Raw genomic sequence first — 26,388 nt, 5'->3', positions numbered from 1 at the left:
TTATAAGACTTACACCATGAAAGAGTCTTACATGCAATAGAATTATTAGAGTTTCTTAAAGAGTTTACATACACATCAAAATCTTTCCTGAAAATAAAAAAGTAGGGAGTTTTCTTTGAAAATTTACACTTATGAATGTAAAATTTAGCAAGATATAGCAATAGATTAATAATAAATTTACAGTGAGAAGGGTCTAAATTCAAAGAGTAACCAAAAAACAATTTTTGGGGGGGTTATACAAAAGTTTGGATATAAATATTTGTTAACAAAATTGGAAAAGTCGACCCTTTAGAATAAGCACAGTCCCGAAACAAATGATTGATTGTTTCTTCAGACTGAAGGCAAAAGGAGCAATTGGGGGGAAATACTATTGTTAAATTTAGCACGTTTATAATTTACCGGATAACAATTATGGATAATTTTGATAGAGACTTCAACAACTTTATTAGATAAGAAGAATTTTTGTCGAAGAAGCCAAAACTCTTCCCATTCTATATCACTAAATATGTTATTCCAAAAACTCACACAAGCAGGTAAAGAAATCTGAGATCTATTAATAATTGAACGAATGTCTTTGTTTGACATGGTACTGAGAAGACTTTGGTCAACAAATAAGTTAGTGTTGTTGCTGCTGTGTTGTTGTTTCGCTCATTAACACTTAGTGACGTTGCAGCCAGTGTGCGCGTTCTCGTGGAGCTTTTCCGGTGGCGTTTCCTGTGTTTGTAAACTGACTCGAGTTAGAATAAAAGAGCGAAATTGAGCAGCACTAAGGTAAGATTTAGGAGCACTACACGTTGAGCGTCAATAGAAATGATTATTACTGCTCTTTTATCGCTCGGAATGATGTGGTTTGGTGCGCCTTTAGCGGCCTCGAGAGCTAGAGATTTGATTATAGAAAGCCATATATGCACGACACACACATGAACCCGTTTAAAATAAACCATTCCTGACTGATGCGAGACCTGCGGTTGAATGCTTAAAAGGGCTTGAATTAACGAAGCTCGCCTGAATGAAAGGATTAGGTGTGTTAGCTGAGGATTGTTGGTTCGCGAGGGAGTTTAGTGCGAAGAACAGCGCGCTGGGATGTGTATAAGTTATCCTTTCATCTGCCTACATTCATGACAACGTGCATGAATGCATTCGGTGTCTGCTGTTGAACGCATAATGTAAGTCCTCTGCCTCGTTTAACAGCCTGGAGTTCACCAGCAGCACACTTGGTGGATGTCTTCCACCAGTTAACTGTTAACACACCTCAGTCAAGTCATCATGACATGGTTTGGATGTGTCAGATGAATAAAGAGGGTTGAGAGAAATAGATCTAAAACCTCATATGCGTTCCTGTTTAAAGGGGCTTTACACTGCTGATCAAGCCCACAAGGATTTGTAGTTGATTGATGTACCAGACAAACAGGCTTTGACTTAAAACCCTACAAAGATGTCTTTAATTTGTTTATAAATAATCTAATATATTTGTATGGGAGTTAATGTAGTATACTGCTAGAAACCGATATTTAAGCATGGATTGTTGCTTTTATACAATGCTGACAACAATATAAGACACTATTTGTCAATAAATGGTGACATTTTATTAATTATACTAATTGTTGAGTTATTCTTCTGCTAGTTACAGATGCATAGCAGTTTAGCGCATAAATTGAATGTAGAGTCCAGGTGCGTTTTGCAGGAGCTTCATCCAGTTAACATTTCAAGTCAAAAATATCCATTTGGTAATCTTCATTTAAGCCAAAGTATGCATTGGTATTGATCAAAATATTTAGCGTACGTGGACAGGCAAACGCGTAGCCTTTCAAAGTGTAGTCCATTTGATTTTAATGTGCAAAAACATATGATCGATGCGCACAAACTAGAAAGTGTTCTCTTCTCTGTTGTGCGTTTGATGTGTTGGTATCTTTTAACTTCTTTAAACAACAAGCACTCAAAAACGTGAACATCGATAGTTGCTAATAACTTGCTATTCAGTATTTTGTTGTTGTCACTGTTTGGTCTCATCTTCAACCGAAACAATGGCTTGTGGTTAATCGATTAATCAATCTATTTTTATTATTTTTTTTGGATAAATCTGTTAATCTTACCATCTTTTTCCCCGAAAAATCTAGTGATTATTTTAGTCAATTAATATTTTGGTAAACTTACAGATGAACAATTATCATAACTATTCAAACAGCACAGGTTTCTCAAGAATGCAGTTGTGAGTACCAAAACTTTGCAGGTTTCAGTTCATTTATAGGGAAAAAAAATGAATAAATGAAAAGAAAAATCTGAACACGACCGTATTAAGCACAAAATATGGACTGACGAGGCGACCACATTCCAGTGCTTGTATATTCAGCCATCTGTTACTGTGTACATTGTTAAGTATGAGTTACTATACAATGTCCAAGTGTTGACTGTAATAGGAAATGCACTTGCATTATTTATTTGCTAAATGTTGCCAACATCGACTTCGGTTAGTGTAAGTACCAAATTACGATATTATCGCAGACGATATATATCGCACACCCCTAGTACCAACCAAACATCAGACCAAATGGTCCAAATAAAATTTTGTAATTTTGAAGTCGGAGCCCGAGGATGTTATCTTTTGAGATGCTCCTGCACTAGCAGTTATGTTGCGGTAGGCCATTTCACTTTTACCCAAGCATGCAGAGCACCATTTTATTAGGTCTCTGTTTAAAGAATTCCCACACTTCTGATGATCGGGCTCAAGGTTTTTGGGATAAAGTCTCATTTTCAGTATGCCTAGGAGCCAGAGCTGCTATCAAATTGGCATGAATGTAAACAGTGAGACACATTGAACACAAATTGACATATTTATGTAATCAACATCATTTACGTCACACACAGTTTGAGTTTTAGACCTGGCAAATTCTTTGTATTCGAAGTAGGGCTGTGCAAAAAACCGAATGCGATTTTCATGAGCATCTCGTCAGTAAAGCCGCTCCTGTGATTAGTAGTAAATCTCCAGCACGTGCGTTCAGATGGAGCGGCATTTACTACACAGAGCCGTAGTTCACTGACAAGCTATGCAAAATCGCATTTAAATTCGCAGGCGATTCATTTCCGATTTTGAACGCGATTTTGTGTAGATTGTCAGTGAACTACGGCTCTGTGTAGTAAATGCCGCTCCATCTGAACGCACGTGCTAGAGATTTACTACTAATCACAGGAGCGGCTTTACTGACTTTTTACTTGCTTTATCGCATTAGATTTTTTGCACAGCCCTAATTCAAAGTAATTTATGGGTTTGAGTGCTGCCTCCAGTTGATGAAAGCCTGTAATTGTTGTGTTACCCACCCTGATCAGTCTTACAACACTTGCTGTATTTGCTTTGTGAATGTCTCATGTTTCTACTCTAATCCATCTTTGTCACCGCAAAGAAAAGACATTGCTGCCCCATGATAGAGTCCGCTGAGACTTGTGTGACACTTGGTCCAAACTGACGTCTCATCTACACATCTCGCCTGTCTCTCAACCGCTGTCCTCCACCATGTCACACATACCCGGCAGCTCGGTCCGGGACCACATGAAATGGGTTAGTTCTCTACACGTTTCAGGACATCTAGGCTATCTTATTTTCCTCTATCGGGTTGTTCGATTTTGGATTTTCGCTTTAATTCTAGTCCCAAGTCCCTTAGTGCTAACTGATTACCACGTACAGTTTACACTTCCAGCAACAACAGCTCATCTGTTATTCTTGGTCTTGATGTTGTGTTTTAAAGGCAGGGCTGTTGGGATGTGAAGCGGTGCTGTCCAGCATGGCTCTGATGCAGGCCAGTTCCATCGCTGCTCCTAAGAGAATGATGTCGCCGTTGGGTCCGGCTTCAGGCCACGGTTCAGCCCAGAGGGATGCACAGGACCGTGGGACGCAAGGACACATGGTCTTACCAACGAGCATGACCTGCCCTCCACTGGTTAGGAGATACCTTCAAGCTATAGATTAGTGATTAGAGTTGCAAATTAGTTATTTTGGTTAAATTGGTTATTTTGTGCCATCTGGACAAAAACAAAACAAAAAAACACTCATAACTAATTTTCAAGAAACGGCTAAAGACACATCTTGCATATTGGCCAAAACAGCACTTGTTGTCCTTTTTTATTGTCCTCATTTGTAAGTGGCTTTGGATAAAAGCGTCTGCTAAATAATTAAATGTAAATGTAGTGAAATATCACTGATTCTGATTTGGCCGGCTAACAAAAGTGTGGTAGTTACAAAATTTGCCAACTGCCCTGTTAATGTATAATGCATGATTTTCTGGTTTTAAATAGGGATGCTCCGATCCGCCTTTTTCGCCTCCCGATACCGATTCCGATACCTAGGGTTCGGTATTGGCCGATACCGATCCGATACCAGTGAAGTTTTTTTCCCTCATTTAAATAAATGTAGAATTTATATATCTCGGTGTGTGGAACTGATAATCATTCTTATATCTTCAATCTATACAGAATAATTCATTATAAAGAAAAATAAAATAAACAAATATGAAAAAATATAGGCCTATGTATATTTCTTTTCTTTTATTATATTGTCTTTCGGATGAGACGTTAAACCAAGGTCCTGAGTCTCTGTGGTCATTAAAAAAAAATCCCATGGCACTTCTCGTAAAGAGTAGGGGTGTAACCCTGGTGTCCTGGCCAAATTACCCCCCTGGCCTTTGTCAGTCATGGCCTCCAAATAATCCCCAACCACTTAGTTCCGTCTACTACCGGAAAACCCTGCAGTTCTTAAAAGCTAAAGAATTCCAAAGGAACTCCGTTATTTTTAAACCATGATTTTGATTAAAAAAGTGTGTATAATAATAAGTATACATTTAAATTCAGTAATGTTGGACATGTCCTACAATGTGACGCTCTGTTTCATCTGAAACTAGCATTTTGCTAATTATTTTATCTTTGTTTCTTTAATAATTGCAAATTGATCTTTAATAATCACATATTATTTAAAACACTACATGGATTATTGTACTTTTTTTTTTACTTTTCTCACACAGAAGGGCCATTTAAAATGAACTGGTAAAGGCAAAAAGCAGGTTAGAAATTAAATGTGACCCTGGAGCACAAAAGCAGTCTTAAGTCGCTGGGGGATTTTCTCAATATTTTGATTTTTTTGCACCCTCAGATTCCAGATTTTCAAATAGTTGTATCTCGGCCGAATATTACCCTATCCTAACAAACCATACATCAATGGAAAGCTTGTGTATTCAGCTTTCAGAGGATGTATAAATCTCAATTTCGAAAAATTGACCCTTATGACTGGTTTTGTGGTCCAGGGTCACAAATGTAAAAAAAAAAAATCTGTTATGCATCTACTACCCAGTTATTAGTATTGCCTTCGGCTATTAAAAAAAAAAAAACCCTTGACCTCTACGTATAAGCCGGTAATTATTGGCACAAAATAAAAACTGAAATGCATTCATTCAGTTTGTTGGCAAAATGTAAAACAGTATTTCAGAAATCTGTTTATTTTATAGTGTTGTATTAAAACGCAGAGATGGCATTGTAGGTTTACAAACATTTGTAATTTATGTGTTTGTGTGTCTGTAGCTTCTGCGGAAGGAGGCTGATTTTACAGCTCCCCGACTGCTGGATGAGAAGGAAATGAGACCCAATGAAGACATGCATGCAATGAAGAAAAAGAACAGGAAGTCAGGAACACCCTCAAAAGTGAGAGAGCAGGAGGGGCAAGCAGGGAAGGTCAGTGTGTGGGGGTGTAGTGTAGCGTGTCATGTCATGCAAAGTTTGTTTGAATACACTGCTTTCCGTGAGACATTTTCAGTGCTTGTGTGAGAGGGTTACGGAGAAAATAAAAATATTTCTTCAAATGTGACATGGCAAGCATTTAAACGGTCTGTTCGTGTATGGTAACGGTGTGTTTGTGGTGATGTGGGGGAGGAGATGGCTGGTTTTGGTCGGGGGTGGGGCGGTCTGGAAAGGGAGGGCAACGCTGTAGCACAATAACTGTTATTGTGTTTTCACAGCACCAGTATCTGCTGTGATTTAAAGCCGGGCTGTGATTTTTAGGAATAAAGCATATCTGCTTCTTTTGAAGTTTGGTACTTGGCTAGTTAGGTTAAGTTTAGGTTATTTTATGTGTGACGTCTTTTTGTTATGTTAGTTAGTTTTTTTCTGTTGTGTGTGAGACCTGTGTCTGCATGTCTTTTTATACTATGTGCATTTAAAGGAATAGTTCACCAAAAAATGGAAATTGTGTCATTTATTCACTTTCATGTTATTCCAAACCTGTATCCATTTCTTTATTTTGCAGAACATATATTAAGAGTGTGTGTGTGTGTGTGTGTTTCCCTTATTATAAAAGTTCATGTGGTTCAGTTTCATTTTGGACCACTCTGGCTTTTATGAAATGTGCTCTTTTGTGTTCTGCAGAATAAAGAAAGTTATATAGCATTGCCATGTGTAAATTATGACAGAATTTTCATTTTGGTATGCGTTATGCAATACTGTGCATTACTCAGCATTGAGTATTGTGCTAAAAAATATATATATTTCAAAAGGAATATTACATAATTGTCATGCAATGATATTTGCCTCTGCTCTGTGACTTGATTTCCCTCGTGGGTGACTGTCAACTGATTTCTAAGTTTCTAACTGGAATACATGGTTTTGTGATGCATGCCTTGTCAGTGTTTCATGCATTTTAGTGTGAAATGTATGATGTAGTTGAAACTGAAAAAATAAACAAGACATAAACTCAGTGATATAGATTTTTATGTAATCATGCATTTGTAGTAGGGATACAAAAAGTTACCTTTTTTAAAGTTATATTTTAAAGGGTACAGTAGTACAACTTACTACACATTCTCTCTCTCTCTCTCTCTCTCTCTCTCTATATATATATATATATATATATATACAGTATATATATATAATGTGTTGTAAGTTGTAATGCTTCAATTAATTCATTGAAAAGATCCCACTCAAAAAGAAAGATAGTTATTAATGCTGTTCTCAAGAATGTGCCATCGAGAGCTATTCAGGATTGTGAGTGAATAAAGACTTACATTTCAGCCTGTTCCTCGCACAAAGTTGTGTTGCTTCAGAAGATTTGGAATATAGTGTATGGATAATTTTTCTGATAATTGTGTGTCTTTTTTGAACCTTGCAAATTCCAGTCCATTGAAAAGAGCGATCAGTACAATTAAAACGTCTTCCATTCATTTTCCTGATAGACGGTTGTGGATGAAAATGGTAATTGTCCACTTTCAAAAGTCCAGAAGAACTTTATCTGTGATCACTGTTACGGGGCCTTCAGGAGTGGATACCACCTGAAGAGACACATTCTCATTCATACTGGTATGAATATTTATATATTGATCATGTTAGATTGTGGTGATATGTTAATGTGTTTCACTGTTTTTCACTCGAGTGTCTGCCTTTATCACAGGAGAAAAGCCGTTTGCTTGTGCCGTGTGTGACATGAGATTTATTCAGCGTTACCACTTGGAGCGACACAGCCTCACTCACACTGGTACGACTTGTTCCTCTCCATTTTGATTTTAAACCGTAATTGTTACCTTCACATTTGTCATTTGATAAATGTAAATAATGTGCTTTTAGAGGTAAGATCATTTATTTGTATGTGAGTGATGAATTATTGGACTTGTATTATTTAAAATATCGAAATGTCCAAATACCAGAACAGAAATGTTCTTAAAGCTGCACTATAGAAGATTTATTTATTTATTATTATTTTTTGGTTAAAATTGAACTAAATTCCATTATTTAGCAAATATATGAAAAAAGTTATTTGAATTCATGTTCTTTCCTTACCCTGATTCGCTCTAATAAGCATTTAATATGAATTCATATTGAGCTGTTGGGTCAGGTGAAGCTTTAGAGCTCCTCTGATGTGATGATCATCACAGGAGACAATAACTGCTCCACAAGTGACGTGCAATTTTTATGTTGCAGCCACAGATGGCAATAGAGAGGCCAAAGTTCTGTAGTGCAGTTTTTATGTCAAGTCTTCTCCCTGTACACCTAATTTGCACCTTAGTTAAATGACTATGTAATGCCTTCAGACTTGTTTCCCGGTGGTGATCAGACACATTTTATCAAAAGCCAAGTTCACACTACACGACTTTAAACGTTGGCAGATCGCTGTGCTGTTCAGACTGCATGACTTGCTGTCTGTCTTGAAGTCGTTGTGGTGTTCACACTACGTGACACTACGTGAATGATCCACAACAGGGAGTCACACACTACACGAGCTGACAACAACTCTGTCACCCAACGACTCTACACAGACCCCAAACCACGTATTCTCACGAAAACACACGCGAGAAGTTGAACAGGAATGATGTGAAACAACACATGAAACCGGAGTTGTTTATTTGAAAATGGATGTCGGGAAGGAATTAGCAAGCCTCTTTGATGCGTCGTTGAGTAGTTCACACATAAAGATTGCCGAGCGCTGATCACCCGCTGATTTCCCCCCTGATCACAGCCCGACCTGTCGGCGAGCTCGTTCACTTGCAAATCGGGCTTAAAATCCTGTAGTGTGAACTTGGCTAAAGTTTCATGAACATTGCATGAATCCTGAATAATTGTTTGTACATTATTCTGAAGTAGGCACTAAAGCAAAAATCATGTACTGTGTCTTGAATCAGCTAAACCCTTGTGTGTATAAAGCTTAATATTTGTTATGAGGACATTTGAGCAAGGTTTTGATTCTGTGTAGACGATCATTGAATTTGCCACTCTGTGCATTTAGGGGTGAAGCCGTATGCTTGTTCCATGTGTGACATGCGGTTTTTCCAACGCTACCACTTGGAGAGGCACAGCCTCACTCATACTGGTATGTGTCGTTACATTGGAAATTATTTCTAAAACAATCCTTCAATATTTACTTTTTATACAATAGCACTCTTTAAAAATGTTATAGCAATGTTTTATGAAACAAGTATCATCTTTATTTACATTAACTATAATTGATATCAAATTCTTGCACACAATTTGTAGATTTTTCTTTTTTTATTATTATTATTATTTTTTTTGTTGTTGTTGTTGTTTTTGATATATGGTAAAAATACTGTAAGGTGCTCTCATTAGTATTTTTAATTATATAAACCCAAAAATGGATACTCATAAACAGTTACAGATCATAGCGCGTCTACACAGAACAAAAACCTTTATTTTATTCATTTATTTTTTAAGGTCTCTTCACACCAATTAGAATGACACAAGACACAAGTCTAAAATATTTGCAAATATTTTTTGCACTAAAGCTATTCACACCATGTTTTAAATGTATCTTTTTTTAAGCATTTGAGCAATAAGAAAGTTGACCCAACCCCCAAAAAAAAAAAAAAAAAAAGTTAATTTGAGCTGATGCTAGGAAAACAGTACTACTTCTACTAGGGCTGCACAATTAATCGAAGTTCTAATCGCGATTACAATTATGGATGCCACAATTATGTAATCGTTCAAAGCGGCAATTAATCGTTCAAAGTCCACTTATGTTATTCTGCGTGCTTAAAATGCGTTTTTTTCTTTCTATATGTTATCTTAAGGGTTTTTCCCATTATTTTAATTTTAGTTTTAGTATAACATTATAATACCATTCATATTTTTACTTTTTTATCATTTAAAGAAGAAACCAATCCGATGTATATTTGACATTTGAGGCTTAATACTATAGAAAAGCACAAAGTTTTTCAGTCAGAGTGTTTTCAGCTTGTTTATTTTCATATAAAAATATGGCATGCAGTTGCACCAAACAATGATATAAACATCATTCAATGTAAATTGTTATAATCATAATTAATAATCGCAATTACAATTTCAAGGGAATAATCGAAAATTACGATTTTTGTCATAATTGTGCAGCCCTAACTTCTAGGCTTTTAGACTCGTTTGAAAATGTGAGAATAACTTTTAGATAAATATAAATATCCATTTAAACAGATGTAGGTCAGCAGTACTAGTTTGCAGATTTGCTGTACTTTTGAGTAAGCTGTCGTATGATGTGCAGAACTACAATTTGAAGACAGTTTATTGATATCTTGTTCTGCGTTTAGGGGTCAAACCATATGCTTGCACCATGTGTGACATGAGATTTTTCCAAAGATACCACCTTCAGCGACACAGCCTCATTCATACGGGTACAAGTCTTCTCTACCCACTGCGCTGCTGCAACTTTCTGCTTTGCTTTTGTTCGTTTGACTGATATTTTCGAACCATTCGGTGTTATGCTCAATCTGCAGTTCCTTTCTGCTTTTGCTGAGCATTCCTGCACATTGTCATGCACATGAACCTTGTTGCCTCTGTTGCCTTTTTAGCATGCTAGATATCGTCTGCATGACGTTTGCTTTGTCTGTGAGGCAATCACAAGTCCCTGTTGAAGCTTCATATTTAATCTTCACAAAAATTGCTTTTCTCTTTCACCTCTATCTTTGAAAGGAGCTCTGCTTATCTTTGTTCTAAAAGCAAATGTCCTTGAAAAAAAATGTATGTCATTGTGGTTGGCTTTTGAGCAGTACTGCAGATGATCTTAAGTTCTGAAGGTGCACACAAAGTATGGCTCCCTTCAACATCTTATTGAAGAATGACAACTTCCTTAGTTTTCTTCCCAAAATTCCACTGATTTTGAGATATTTGTGCTTTTTTGCCATCTCAATTCAAACACCCAGGCGATCTTATTTCAAAATGATACTGATTCTCCTGTGTCTAAAATTCACCTTTTACAAAGTCATATCAGAACATTCAAATCTGCATTCGAGCTGCCGCTGACACAGAGAGAGCAGTTATCATGTTTAGGTATGAAACAGCTTCACAATCAATCTTGTCAAACAGTATCATTTCTGTCTTACAAACATTCATATTATTACTGAAGTAATGAGAAAAAAGTTAGGGATGCACGATATTATCGGACCGATATCCGAATCGGCCGATAATGGCTTTAAATGTACATATCGGCATCGGCCCGATATGAAAAATTATGTCGATATGTCTTGCCGATAAGAGGAATAGGTTAACTCACATGTGCACAGGGTGTGCTAGTGATTAGATCACATTAGCAGTGTGACTCATTTTTGAAGCAAAGTTTTGCCTGAATGGTGATTGAATTCACTGCTTTGGATCGCTGCATTTAAACTGAGAATGCACGTACAGAATGACGCGTTCGTGTGTGATAGAGTAAACGGTAATAGCACATGCCGCGGCAGCCTCCCCCGGGTCCTAACGCTCGTTCGGTAAGGAGTTTTAATCCCGTAGGGGGCGCTGTTGGCCTGCTTTTAATAAAATGAAAGTAAAATACACAAATAACATTTAGACGGTTTCTGATTAAATAAAGCAGTATGTTCTACTTGACTACACCAATGCACAGCTTAGCACTGTTGCCAACTTGTCAGTGTTTGTCACTATATTGTGCTTATTTTTTTTATTTGATTATTTTTTTGGACTGTTGCCTTGGCAATGAAGATGGGTTTTTAAAACCTGTTGGAAACTTGCTTTCTACAATAACACGATTATAAACAGGGGATTGCGAACATGGGGGGACCTCCAAATGTTTCTGGCTCAGTATTATTAAACAGTTGGCAGCAATGCTTTAATACCTTGTACACATTGCTTTTTATAGTTCATGATAAAACAGTAGTTTTATTATAAGTTTTACTATAAGTTTTATAGTAAGCAAAACAGTTTTCAAACATAGGTTTGACTGCAACAAACTCGAGTTTGGGCATAGTTACAGACAATGCAATGGGGTGTTGGACATACTGAAAGTTTTTATTCATCAAAACTTAACATTCCAGTACTCTGTGTTTAGGAGTGAAGCCGTATGCTTGTTCCATGTGTGACATGAGGTTTTTTCAGCGTTACCACCTGCAGAGACACAGCCTAACCCATACGGGTATGAGTCCAAGGGGGCAATGCACATTTAACATATCAAACACTTTAGTTTGCAGCCTTTATTATACGGCAATCACACTTTCCATGGTTCTCCATGTGCATTTTTGCTTTTTTTGTGACCAAAGGGGTAAACATAATTTATTCATTGTCCTCTGAGTTGCACCAATTTTATTTATTTAATTTTGTCATCGTTGTCATCTCTAATGACATGGTCTCAGCCACAGGGGTGTGTCATGGCCGGCCCATTCTCAGGGAACTGTGCCATATCCCGGCACAGACATTCTCTTTTGGTTGTTTGTTTGTTTGTTTGTTCAAAGAGGTTACTGTTGAAGGTTGTTGCATCCTAGAAATTATATTTTCCCACCTTATCCCCAAAGTGCAGGGTCATAACCATCATAGACATTGAGGGAAACCTTATATTACACTTTATATTAGTTGTCAACTACTATGTGCTTACGTTAATGTGATATGGTTAGGTTTAAAGGCGCAGTAAGTGATTTCTGAGAAACACTGTTGATATCTAAAGTAAACAACCAAACAAACACACTGCTAACAAAAAGAAACACGTCCCTCCCTTCATTGCTCCGCCCCCAAATTCATGAACACACTATGCTAAACAAAAAAAAACATGGTTTGGTACAAACACCATCAGAGAAAAGACAACTAGCAAATATTCACTAAATTGTTTGTTTGGCTGTTTTAATTTTCAACACGGTTTCTCAGAAATCACTGCACTTCTAAGTGTGGGTAAAGGGGTATGGGTAGTGTCAGCAGCAGTGGTCGCGTTAACCAATTATTATTCGTCATTTTTTTTTAGCAAAGATGGAAATATCTATTGCAACTTGTAAGTGTAATTCCCACCCCTGTCCAGTTGGTGATGAGTGCGCTATTATCTTGTATTGTCTCGTCTTCGATCTGTGGAGCGCGTGCTTTGGTATTTCCTCCCGGTGAAGCAAGTGCTTGCAGGATTGGGAAATCCCTCATTCAGAGAGTCCTGCAAACTTCTGATTACTTCCCTGGAAGAAAACTTCAGCTGAAGTGGCGTGGGCATTGACTTCGTAAGACCTCTGAATGTGTCCTGTGGTCTCTGGCACCAAGACATTAGCAGCAGATCCCTTAAGTCCTGCAATTTTCAAGGATGGATTGGATGGATCCTGCAAGTCCTCCATGGATTGAGTTTGTTCATCCAGCACATCCCATAGATGCTCAATAGGATTGAGATCTGGGGAATTTGGAGGCCAAGGCAACACCTTGAACTCTTTATCATGTTCCTCAAATCATTCCTGAACAATTTTGTGCCGTGTGGCAGGGTGCATTATTCTACTGATAGAGGCCACTACCATCAGCAAACAGCAAAGCCATTAAGGGCTGTATGTAGTCTGCGGTAGGTAGGTGGTATGTGTCAAAGTAACATCCACATGAATGACAGGACCGAAGGTTTCCGACAGAACATCCGTCTTCCGCCATCTGCCATCTCTTTCCCAGGTAAACAACGCATAGACACCCGACCATCCACCTGAATCCACCACCCGGCCAGACAATGAGATTCATCAGACCAGGCTACCTTCTTCCATTGCTCTATGATCCAGTTGTGTTGCTCACCTGTTATTTTAGGTGCTTTCAGCGGTTGAAAGGGTGACTGATCTGCAGCTACACAGTCCCAGAAGCTCCGATGCAGTGTTCTGACCAATGTTCCCTCTAATTTTTTTTCTTGCTGAGCAAAAATGTTCTCTATTGGGCGGGCATTTCGGCCACCTGAGCAAAAATATTTTTTATATATAAAGAATACCTAAGTATACCAGACCTGTACAGCGCGCACACGAAAAAGTGTGTAACTTTTAACTTTAATGTGCTATTTATATTTAATTTGACCCTTGATGTAACTGAATGATGCACATTTTAGGTTACCTGAGAAAACATGTTTTACAGTGCAGTTTTACTTACCAAGAAATTTTATTAAAAAAAATATCTCACACAGAATAGTTCAATTCTTTATAATATAATATGATATAATGTAATATAATATAGCAAATATGAAAAAATTAAACCGTTATTGCTCTTGAATTCCCTATTTGAGGTCAATTATTTAGGCTTATAATATAATAGAATATAAAAATATTTTCAAATAAATATTTTCAAAAAACGTGAATATGTGAATTCTTTTACAGTTATCTAAAACATCCCCATGTAGTAGAGTTTGCACACTACTACACCTGTGTGTGACTGTAATGCTATTTCCACCACTTAATCAAGACACTCTTCTTTAAAACATGATGATGTTTTATTTCACATGTCATTGCGTTTGCGTTAGCTCTCATGTTGAGTTATTTCGTATTCGATTCTACAGCGACTGATTCAGCGCACATCATTCTCTTTCTATGAAACCTGTAAACCGCATTCACCGGTTCTAACTACAGCGACACCAACTCTCACATGTCATTGCGTTTGCGTTAGCTCTCATGTTGAGTTATTTCGTATTCGATTCTACAGCGACTGATTCAGAGCGCACATCATTCTTTCTATGAAACCTGTAAACCGCATTCACCGGTTCTAACTACAGCGACACCAACTCTATAGAGGTTTGCCCGAGCAATGCAGTTATTTTAAATTTACTAGAATTCAACCTTTCCCCAACTAATTTTTGCGTCTGTCCTGTGCACGACATATTATTTATTCTGCAGCTTAGAGGGAACACTGGTTCTGACACCTTTGTATCATAAGTAGCATTCAATTTTTCAGCAATTTGAGAGACAGTAGCTCTGTGTGATCGGACCAGACAGGCTAGACTTCACTTTCACATACATTAGTGAGCCTTGGGTGCCCATGACCCTAACTCTGGTTCAGTGGTTGTTCTTCCTTGCACCATTTTTGGTAGGTCCTAACCACTGCAAACCAGGAATACCCCACAGTACCTGGCGTTTTGGAGATGCTCTGAGCCAGTCGTCTAGCCATCACTATTTGGCCTTGTCAGAGTCACTCAGATCGTTTCGCTTGCCCATTTTTCCTGCTTGCAACACATGAAATTCAAGAACTAACTGTTCATTTGCTACCTAATTTACCCCACCCCTTGACAAGTACCATTGAAACAGTATATTAAATCAATGGTCTTCACATCATCTGTCATTTTAATGTTGTTGCTGATCAGTGTATGCCTTGCAAGGTTCTAGTAGATATGTATTGTTACTAACCCTGAAGCACTACATTTATTTTAAACCTGTCACTGTAAAATTCGAATTCATATACCTACTAATTTGAAAATGATGCCTGGTAGTTTAATTTAGTTTTTTTGTGTCTTGAAGTAGGGATGTTCATTTTAACCGGTTAACCGTTAACCGACCGTGAAAAATTTTGACCGATTAATACAATCAGTTAAACGGTTTAAAAAGTCATTTATTTATTTATTTTTTTTAGTATTTTATCAAAATATTTAAAAAGGTTTGCTACATAGTTGAAATACGCTACGCGTATACAATTTTTTTCGTTTTTTTTTAGAGGAAGAAAAAACATAAGTCACGTCTGAGTCGCATTTTATTATTTAATTCAGAAATAGGCCTAATGCCGACGTGAAATGTTTACAAACATTATAATAAACACTGTAAACATAGCTAGGCTATTTTAGTTCCCCTCACTCCACAACAAAGCCATTCAATTAACAGTATTTAGAAAAGAACAATAATTAAAAATATAAGAAGCTATAGCTAAACGACAAGCCAAAACAAATTAATTTAGGCTAAAACGAAACTGAAAACAACGTTGCATCTCTCATTTGACACAAAATCAAATGTTTCCGTATTCGCAATGTATTTGAATAGCCTACTTCACTCGCATTCCAATATCCACGTAAAACAAATTGGTTTGCATAACATCATGGCGGTCTGTGATAACGCTTAACGGCACAGATTTTTACTACATATTTAAACTGAGCAGTGTGTTTTTTCTTTTCATATGTTTGACTGACTGTATTTTATTATGATAATGAACAGGCTGCATTATCAAGGTAGCAATGCTTAAATGTGTGCGCGCATGCGGTGCAGGCGCAATCACTTGAGTTTTTTCCTTCTAACTGTGGAAGCAACTACTACTTTTAGTCATAAACATAATCGGAATTGTAAAAGGTTTGCCTTTATTTGTGTACATTCACAATAAAAACAAATCTTTGTGCTTTTGTAAAATAAGCCTAAAGAAAAATAGGATGCCGCTTTCTGCCGTCGGTTTCCTTTCGCGCAGCACAAAAATGAACCGAAACTCTGCATACTAGGCTACTTGTTGCATAGTTTTTCTTTCGTTTTCTTCATTTATTATTTAAGTAAAAATATATTTCTCGTATAGACCTATTTATTCGTTATAAATATATAGCCTAGCTTTATTATGTTTTTCTCCACTCGCAGAAGCGCTGCAGGTGCGTGATGTGATATGATATGACCATGTGAATCCCCATGTTCTATTGTTTGCTGCTTTTTGCCCATGTAAAATAAATCCCCGGGAAACAAATGTTAGTATTTTTTAACGGGTCACAGACACGTATCCTTTCTAATTGAATTTAATTCGAATTTAAAATAATCTTGTCGCATTAACAGTTAATAATCGGTTAACGAGCGTCGGTTGTCGGTTAGGAAAAATAACCGAAATGAACATCCCTACCTTGAAGTAATCCTGCTTTTATTTGGGAAGTGGGAGTAATAATTTAGATAGCACTTTTAAAATCGTAATCTTGAGTATGTCATGTGCTTTATTGTCTGACATAATAGGAAACATGGAGAACATCGTTTTTTTTTGTTTTTTTTTTGGAGCATATTTCTTCAGGATTTCCTCTTTTGAAAATGTAATACACGTTAAGGCAGGCGTGGCCTAATAGTTAGAGAGTCAGACTTATAACCTGAAGGTTGCTGGTTCGAGTCTCAGGTCCTGCAGGGATTGTCGGTGGGGGGAGTGAATAACCAGTGCTCTCTTTCACCCTCAATACCACGACTGAGGTGAGACCCTTGAGCAAGGCCCCCAACTGCTTCCCGGGCACCGCATCAATATGGCTGCCCACTGCTCCGGGTGTGTGTTCACGGTGTGTGTGTGTGTGTGTGTGTTCACTACTCTGTGTGTGCACTTGGATTGGTTAAATGCAGAGCACAAATTCCCAGAATGGGTCTCCATACTTGGCCACACATCACTTCACTTTCACTTAAACCAGCAGATCGAAATTGGAATCTAATCCTGACTAAAAAGAGGTGTGTGCATGAGAGGCAGCATAAACCGCAAATTATAATCAAGAAAATATAACTAAATTTCTCTTATGTAATGTTTTGAATAATGATGAACTCTTACATTCAAAACGGGGTTAAAGGTCAGTTATGGCTCATAATGTGAAACTCAATTCAACTCAATTCAAAGATGGCTCTTAACTAGGAAATGATACCACTACAGCACACATAAATAGTTAATATTTCTGTAAATATAATAAAAAAACTTCACTGTTCTTTTGTTTTGCACTAATCTGTTGTTCCACAACCGTGCCTTGTTTCACATTAGAAAATGAAACTAAAAACTAAAAGATAATAGCGGATAATAGCAACAAAAGACCCCCGCATTGACAAGCACTTGTGTGAGGGGGTTATGAGATAGCCGCAACATTAGTTTAAGAGTACATCGGTTATCAGTCATAACTTCTGGAGAACTTTAGTTTCTGCTATGCAGCAGCTCTCCAGTGCATTCATGTTTTACTCGCATTTGACCTTGACAGACTGATCAGAAGAAATAAACTTTTATTCACCTATTGTGAAATCACCATGGACTAATGGTAGTTTGAAGGCTTTTACCAGCCAGTGCAAATGTCCAGTAAAGCTGTTTCAAATTCCTAAAACAAAATTTGTTCTGACATGACTTTGTTCGAAATGACATCATACAAGTTTGTCTTTGATTTCACGTTAAGGTTATTGGGGCCTTTAGGGTTATCTATAGCTAGTGTCCTCCAAAACAAATTACAGCCCAATTTTTTTTGTCCATGCAGATGGTGTGTATGCAACAGCGCAGGCACAAGGTGAATGTTGAGACACAAAGAGTCCACTAGTGCTATTGCGCATGTTAAAGTCATCCATCCATGCTCACCCGCGGTTGAGTATACTTTGAAAGCTGCACGAACACAGCTGTGTGCGAGATGGAGCGTAATGCAGAAAAAGAAGTATACCCGGGCCTTAAAGCTGCAGAAGAAATCAGTCCCTTGACTACACATTTACTATTTACTGTAAAGGAGGATAGTGAACAGTTCAGGCAGTGTGATTTCCATTGGGGAGGATGAAATCTGATTTTGTGTCAGTGTCACACAAACCACCACTCTGTGCCTCCACTCCAAAGATACGATAGCACAAAGCGGATCATATGTGACCCTGGAGCACAAAACCAGTCTTAAGTCGCTGGGGGATATTTGTAGCAATAGCCAAAAATACATTGTATGGGTCAAAATTATTGTTTTTTCTTTTATGCCAAAAATCATTAGGATATTAAGTAAAGATCACGTTCCATGAAGATATTTTGTAAATGTCCTACCGTAAATATATGAAAACTTAATTTTTGATTAGTAGTATGCATTGCTAAGAACTTCATTTGGACAACTTTAAAGGCGATTTTCTCAATTTTTAGATTTTTTTGCACCCTCAGATTCCAGATTTTCAAATAGTTGTATCTCGGCCAAATATTTTCCGATCCTAACAAACCATACATCAATGGAAAGCTTATTTATTCAGCTTTCAGACACATTTACATTTATGACTGGTTTTGTGGTCCAGGGTCACATATGTGTAAGTCAGCACAGACCACAATACACGTCTGACCCATTAGAAATCTACATAGAATTCTATATTTTAAAGCAGTTTCAATCATTGTAAATGGTTAGAGCGCCCCAGCATTATAAACAGCACTAACAAGAAGCAATAACACTGGTGCCATGCAGCAGCCTTAAAACTACACTTCATTACCGTTTACTAACAATTATCATTGTTTTGCGTAGTAACAATTTTGTATTAAATCTAAAAGGGAAGTCTGTTAGACTATTATATATTAGTTTTTAAAATATCCGTGTTTTTTTACAGCAGTTTTTGTATTTCATTCATGGGGCACAAATGGCACCATTTCCTGAGAATGAGCCTACTGTTGTTAACACTGTTTTCTAATTTGATTATTATAATTATTTTTTCCCCTCCAGGCTCCATATGCATGGAGGCTTTAGTTGTCATGTTCAATTATAATATATATATTTTTTTAAATAGAGGATTATTCATCAAAAATTTGACTTTATTTTATTTGTTTTTTGTGACTGTTTCCCTTGTGATTGTTCTGTTATCTTTGATCATGAAGTTGCTACATTGAAGCTGATATCCGCAAGTCCATTCTAATACTAGTACTCTGCATTTAGGGGTGAAGCCATTTGCTTGCACAATGTGTGACATGAGGTTTTTCCAACGCTACCATCTCCAGAGACACACCATCACCCATACGGGTATGTGTCGTCTCTTTGTACCCCTCTCACACTGCTGGTTTTCTTCAGCATGTAAAATAAATGAACATAAAATAATGTTCGAAATTATGAGCTTTTACTATTAAATGTTTCATCTTGTTCAGATTTATTAAAAAGGTTTTCGGAAGAGGAGCAGTGAAGTTTCCCTTAAGTACACCCATAGAGTGTCAGTCATAGTTATTCACTTGAAGAAAGAATTACTAATTTCGAGTTTCACAAAATTTAAAAAAATTAGCGAAGTGGTTCATGTTTGACTCATAGTAGTTGGTTCATTGTTTCATGAGCAGGATATATCATCTTTATTTTTATTTTTTTGTCTTGTTATTTGGAAGACTTTGTGGAGAACAAAAAGGTTTATTATAGGCAATATAATCACAGTACAACTACAGTCAGTTAATGATGATAGAGATTTCTGTATTTGGCAATAATTATGAAAATATGCATTTCCAACATCAACTCTTTGTTGGAGAATTATTGTATAATTTGACCGTGAAGCTCTTGTTAGGAACTAACCATGATGTAGTCATACTAACATGACAACTGGGTCAGAATGTAAAATTAGGCTACTATCTTTGATTCTCAATTAAAATTTGTTAGGTTGTATTATTAAGATGATGCGTATGGTTAATATTTTGCTCTGGTCATTCAGGGGTGAAGCCGTATGCTTGTTCCATGTGTGACATGCGTTTTTTCCACCGTTACCATCTGCAGAGACACAGCCTCACTCACACTGGTATGTGTCTTTCTGTCTTAATGTGCTCTTGGGTTAAAGTGCATACTGTCAGCTATCCTTGACACATTTCCATATTATTTTTTATAAGTAAATGATTCATTGATGTATCATATATTGACATGTTAGTTCATCCATAATGACAATTTTGTCCACTTTCATAAACCATTTTACAGTCAATGCATAAAATCAGACCAAAAATTAGCTTAATAATCTTCAGTCTAAATCTGAGAAAAGAATAATTATTCTATAGTTAAGTACTAGCACATTTAAAAAAGAGAAAGCACTTCCCAAAAGGTCGAAATGCCTAAATCTATAAGCTCATAGTTACATTTTAACCCAAAGTTTTTAGCCTAACCTGTTCAAAACTATTGCCATATTTCTAAGGTGGCAGCACTGCATCGTATTTCATGTCTAGTAGATGCTCAGTTTGTGAACTGCTCTTAGCATTTTTATGCATAACTCATCTTACTTGGCTAATGAGACTGTAGTGAAAACTTCCTTTTTTTTTACATTGTTCTGTGAGTTGAGCAGTTTCCATGAGTGCTTGGTTTAAGTTGACAGGTGGCAGTAAGACTAATACACTGCTACTTTGTGCATTTAGGGGTGAAGCCTTATGCTTGCACCATGTGCGACATGCGTTTTTTCCAGCGTTACCATCTACAGAGACACAGCCTCACCCATACGGGTATGTGAAATCTCTGTCTATATGTATTATTATGAATTGCCTCTCAAAGCAGGGCTCGCAAAATCACTAGCCTGACATCGTGAGGCTGTGTCTTCAAGTCCAGCTTCCAAAATGTATCACCTGTCATCTTGAATAGCGATATGAAATTCCTTCCTTGATTCACATTGTTCACTCGCTTGTAATGGTGAAACGGATCATAGTTGGTCATTTGTACATGTTGCTAATTTAAACATTTCAGCATTTTAAACCATTCAAGCACATGAAGAGGCAAAAGAGAATTCAGTTTTGTACTCGCACACTGTTTTTTTCAGCGTACTCGCACTAACACAGAATTGATTCCTCTTTTGCGTATCCTTGAGCTTGAATGGACACATACACACACAATTATCTCAAAATACCGGTCTCGGCAAATATTCTCGTTCACACAGTAGGTTATGTCTTAAGTGAACATAAACAGTTGAGAAAGAAATCGCATATGTATCATTATATTGGATACGTGCATTCGTTCTTAAAGGGACAGCAGGCTATAAATAGCTGCTGCTGTCTGTGTCATTAATTTTAAAGGGATAGTTCACCCAAAAATGAAAATTTTGTCATTTACTCACCCTCGCGTCTTTCCAAACCTGTATGCATTTCATTCTTATGTTGAACATAAAAGAAGATATGTTTGGAAAGACATGAGGGTGAGTAAATGATGACAAAATTTTCATTCTTGGGTGAACTATCCTTTAACATTAATGACACAGACAGCAGCAGCTATTTATAGCCTGCTGTCCCTTTAAGAACGAATGCACGTATCCAATTTAATGATACATATGTGATTGATTTTTATTTTTTTCATTTTCATTTTTGGGTGAACTATTCCTTCAATCAAACAACAAAACACAACTTTAACAAATATTGATCTATATTTAATTTATTCAGTGAACACTGTGCAGTGTGGCTTTACACTTAATTATTACATTTCTGTACCTGAAAACTAATGTTAGACCTTCTTTTACTTGTAACTTTGTTTTATTTGTATATGCTTGTAATTATTTTTTTCTTGTTTTATCACTGTCGTTCACTTGCCTTTAAAAATGTCATTTAAGTTATGCTACTAGTTTTTTTTTTCCTGTTATCAAATAAGTAAAGTGTTCTTTAAATAAGTGTTGTTTGAATAATAAAGAACCATTTTTTTTGTTAATCCTAAAAATGATTCACTCTGTGACTCCAAATCTGTAATATGATCCGAACCGTGATCCGTTGCACCCCTACTCTCTTGACTTGTTAATTGAAGGAAAAATACAGTCACTGAAGTTTGTGATCATGCTGATTTGTCCGCAGTTCAGCCGTGGATTTTTTTTTTTTCTCGGGCTAGTTAAATTCATTTTGGGCTACCAAAATCTGAAGAATGTCTGTCTGAAAGGCTACCAGGGATTTTGAAATTTTGCGAGTCCTACGAAAGCTCTCAGTATGTTATGGAGAGAGACACAATCTGTTTAAACTACAACAAACTCGAGTTTGTATTTTTCCTATTCAGCAAGCATAAAATAGGGGGGAAATAAGACGCTGACGATAATGCCACCTCCTTTTTTTCCAAAGCAGGATTATCTGTTTTACTGAATCTATGCTCATCTGATTACAGAGGAGGGGATTATTATCAGCAGGCATGGTTGACAACTAAATCTTTGTGGCACACACAAAATATCATGTTAAATATAAAATGATTATAATGCACACACAAAACTTTATCTAATTTCACGATGCTTTGTAATATAGTCCACATTTTATTTGTTTTTGTTTTTTTTGGTTACTGCAGATGCATTTAGTATGAGCAGGATTTTTTTCCCCCAAAACTGCTATATTAATAGAAACGCATACATGAACTGTTGGTGCTCTGTGCATTCAGGGGTGAAGCCGTATGCTTGCTCGATGTGTGACATGAGGTTTTTTCAGCGTTACCACCTGCAGAGACACAGCCTCACTCATACGGGTATGTGTCATCTCAAACCCCTGCCTTTTTGTAGTTAATGTTCGTTTTCTGCATGCTAAATGACTTCATTCAGTTTTGAGCAACAACCATTTTCTGCTTCGTTGACACATGAAAGCATAAAATGGCCATTATTAAATGTTTCTATTTCACAGTTTAAGATCAGAGTCAGCAACATTTCATTATTTAATGATAGTGCTCCATAAAGGTCCTACTATGTACCTGATAGATACACAGTATATCTGTCATCAAAGTCATCATGCCACTTATAGCAGCCTGTCATGTTGCTCCATATCCACCATCCCCAGAAACTGTTTATTTATCATTATTGTTATTATTATTATTATTGAATTGCTGATAATTTATAGATATTTCCACTTATAAATGAATCTTTCTTTAACCCACTCCTTAGGTACTGTTCAAATAAATTCATTATGAGACAAGATTGACATGAATTTACCTTAAGTGCCCCGATGCAATTCACTCATTCATTCATGTTTTTGAGATTGTGTTCTGCCACATAGTTTAAAGGAATGGTCAGGGATTAGTACAACCGGTCTATCGTGACCATTTGTGGCATGATTGTATTACTACTGAAAATAATTTTGACTCATCCCTCATCTACTAATTAAAAAATTAATAATAATAATAATAATAAACAAAAAAGAAAAACATTTTACCTTAGCCACTTTACTTTCACTTTGTTGTTTGGGGAAATTATTTCTATTTAAAACCATCCAAACACACAAACTGCATTAGACAAGCAATTTTTGATCTTATAATATGGCAAGTGTTGTAATGAGTATTTAAGGTCAGCATGCAGAAAAAAAAAATCAATCAATAGCATGCTCTACATTTTTAAACAGCGTTAAAATTTTGTTGCTTTGAATGTTGTGTAAAGACATTCACTCACTAAAATTGACTCTACATTTAGGGGTGAAGCCGTATGCTTGCTCAATGTGCGACATGCGGTTTTTCCAACGTTACCACTTGGAAAGACACAGCCTCACTCATACTGGTATGTGTCTGCTCATTGTACCCCTGATTTGTACCCAGTACTCCTTGATTGAAACTAAAGTTTGGATATATTTTGTGGTTGAGGTGTTTAGGGGGAAAAAAACAGTGAGATAATTGACTTATTCAAATTAAAGGGTTAGTTCACCCAAAAATGAAAATTAGCCCATAAATTAATATAACTCCGACTGGATTCGTCCGAAAGAAGAAAGTCATGTACACCTAGGATGACTTGAGGGTGAGTAATTTATGGACTAATTTTCATTTTTGGGTGAACTAACCCTTTAATGGCCAAAATGTTTAGTAAATGACTTTTGAATAAGAACTGTTACTTTTGAAATATTTGTTAGCATCATATAATATGTGTATCAAAGTCAAGACATTTAAAAATGTTTTCGCCCCTTTAATTTACTGCTCGTGGGCACGAGTTTTGCAAGACTCACTTCACGCTTGCGTGTAGTATCAGGTTTCACAATATCTGTGTAGGTGCTCCTGCCTCATGTTTCTGAGGGTGTGTTTTTGTGTTTATTAAGTTTACTTGCATTCATTTAAGTATTAAAGCATAATCGATTAGAAAAAAAATAGCGCTTTCTTATTACCGATTTAATGATCAGTCTCCAAGTAGGTAGAACATAACCTCAAGTCTCAAACTAGGTTTCTGATTTTTAAAACCAAAACCCCAGTGTGCCACTTTACAATCAAGCAGGTTTTTTCTTCCATATTAAACTCTACAAACTCGAGTTTGTATGGAGTCAAATACTTTATTTCTAAGCATGCATATACTCTCTCATGTGGGACCCCATATGACAATCAGTCTCGATCCTTGCATGTCCAGAAACAGTGTTTCAGTCTCTTTGTCGATGTTGTATGTTGTGGCATGCTGTGAGAATAAAGATGTGGGGTGCTTTAATAAAGACTGTTTTTCTCTGTTAGGAGAGAAGCCGTTTGCTTGTGACATGTGTGACATGCGGTTCATTCAGAGGTACCATCTGGAGAGACACAAGCGTGTTCACAGTGGTGAAAAGCCTTACCAGTGTGAGCGCTGCCAGCAGGTAAGAACACGTTTTATAACACAGCGGTTGTAAGGTATGGGACAACTCCCATGATCATCCATTATCCCCGTTCACACCGCAAGAAACTTGCAGCAACAAAGAGACAATCATTTTCAAGGAGAGCTGTCGACCTCCAGCAACCGAAACCATCGGCGACGCAATGTGGGCGTGTTCATTTGAGAAAGTTGAGAAATATTAAACTTCATGTAATTATGCATTGAATGACGTCAGTGGAGCGCACGTCATCTGTCCTGTCAAATGCTGTAGTGAAATGTTAGGAAGATGGAGAAGTTTATCCTATTAGACAGAATATGTAGTTGTTATAATAAGATTTTACATTAAATCAAGTCTGCTCACTGCAAACATACTGCCAGCTGTTCATCAGGGAAAATGGCTTTAGAGTTGTTTGTCTTCTCTTTTGTAATCTAAATAAAATAAAAAGAGTCCTCTCATGCCTAAAGTAATGCTAGAAGTGGATGTATTGTAACGCCTATGAGTGACCAAGTTTGCAGAGACTGGTGACCCGAAGTGGTGTGAACAGGGCTTTGGTCCTTGCAGCTGTCTTGAATTTGTTTTATTACCAGTTTGGGAAGTAATGCATTATATTGAAATACGTAGGCTAAATGTCAATGATGCCACTACTGCTAGGTAGGTGTCTGAACAAGTTAAGTTGGTTTGCCCTCATAACACTTGTCACCATTTACTCACCCACATGTTGTTCTAAACCCATAAGACTGGTTATTCTTTGAAACAAAAAGTATGATATTTTTAATTAAACCTGAGTGGTTTCTGCCTCTCCATTTAAAGTCTAAGTAACCAAAACTTAAAACGACGTGAATCATTTTCAAATCATTTTGAGTGAACTCTCTTTAAGAATTTTATTATTATTATTATTTATTTATTATTTATATATATTATTTATCTTCTAAATTAGAAAGAACCATCATTTCAACCCAACAAACATTGTAGCCATGTACAAATGGAATACACTTATAAATTATTAAATTTATCATTTGCAATTTGGGATTTTCATTAAATGAGCACAAGGAAAAATCATCATTGAGGTGAAGTCAAAAGTGTAAATGCATTCAGTAACTTCTTTGTTTTTCACTTCAAGAACTTCTCACGGACAGACAGACTGTTGAGACATCGGCGATTGTGTCAGGGTCGCGGTGTGGCAAAAGTCGAGGCCCAGCCATGCTCTTTCACCCAGGAGCCTCCCGCAGCCCCTCCGTCCACGTGGAGTCCTCTACACCCCGCCCCGGGCCGACTCGCTGTCTGACACCATACTCTTTAGACGAGCCCTGAGACGACAGCACACCCAGAGGAACACTGTGGCTCCACCTGCTGACAGAGAGATGCGCTACAGACAGGATGAGGGGAAATTCCCCTCTTTTGTTTCTTTATTTAGAAACAAACATCATTGAGGGTTGTTTTATACTTTTTGGTAATATATTATGGGGTTAGAAGGGGTTGTATGGTACTTTTAAGAGGTGCGGAACAAAAAACACACCTAACATGGGAATTTCATGTTACTAACCAAAA

The 26,388-nt window shown here is 37.0% G+C and overlaps 1 protein-coding gene across 12 annotated transcripts; it reads left to right on the top strand.

Annotated features, from left to right (window-relative positions):
• Positions 1-663: 663 nt before the first annotated feature.
• On the top strand, positions 664-26,388 carry LOC107687104 (gastrula zinc finger protein XlCGF46.1-like). Of its 12 annotated transcripts, none has more exons than XM_016484288.1 (16): positions 664-771; positions 3,399-3,553; positions 3,741-3,932; positions 5,563-5,682; positions 7,206-7,329; positions 7,421-7,504; positions 8,750-8,833; positions 10,056-10,139; positions 11,804-11,887; positions 19,286-19,369; positions 20,037-20,120; positions 20,722-20,805; positions 22,697-22,780; positions 23,712-23,795; positions 24,725-24,843; positions 25,961-26,388. In XM_016484288.1, the coding sequence occupies exons 2-16, from the start codon at positions 3,509-3,511 to the stop codon at positions 26,123-26,125; spliced, it is 1,521 nt and encodes a 506-aa protein (XP_016339774.1). In that variant the 5' UTR covers positions 664-771; positions 3,399-3,508; the 3' UTR covers positions 26,126-26,388. The 12 variants fall into 12 exon arrangements, with proteins under 12 accessions (XP_016339774.1, XP_016339773.1, XP_016339778.1 ...); XM_016484287.1 differs by having other exon boundaries at positions 5,563-5,712; XM_016484292.1 differs by lacking the exon at positions 8,750-8,833 and having other exon boundaries at positions 5,563-5,712.

Source organism: Sinocyclocheilus anshuiensis, unplaced genomic scaffold, assembly GCF_001515605.1.
Source record: "Sinocyclocheilus anshuiensis isolate Anshui unplaced genomic scaffold, SAMN03320099.WGS_v1.1 scaffold3186, whole genome shotgun sequence".
Taxonomy (NCBI): domain Eukaryota; kingdom Metazoa; phylum Chordata; class Actinopteri; order Cypriniformes; family Cyprinidae; genus Sinocyclocheilus; species Sinocyclocheilus anshuiensis.
The sequence above is the reverse complement of the archived record's forward strand: the minus strand, read 5'-3'. Positions and strand labels throughout refer to the sequence as shown.

Bases quoted from the DNA above. Each gene is read 5' to 3' on its own strand.
- LOC107687104 (XM_016484287.1), top strand. From the start codon at position 3,509: ATGTCACACATACCCGGCAGCTCGGTCCGGGACCACATGAAATGG. The intron at 8,834-10,055 runs GTATGTGTCGTT...TTCTGCGTTTAG, and splicing joins GCACAGCCTCACTCATACTG to GGGTCAAACCATATGCTTGC. The intron at 24,844-25,960 runs GTAAGAACACGT...TTTCACTTCAAG, and splicing joins AGTGTGAGCGCTGCCAGCAG to AACTTCTCACGGACAGACAG.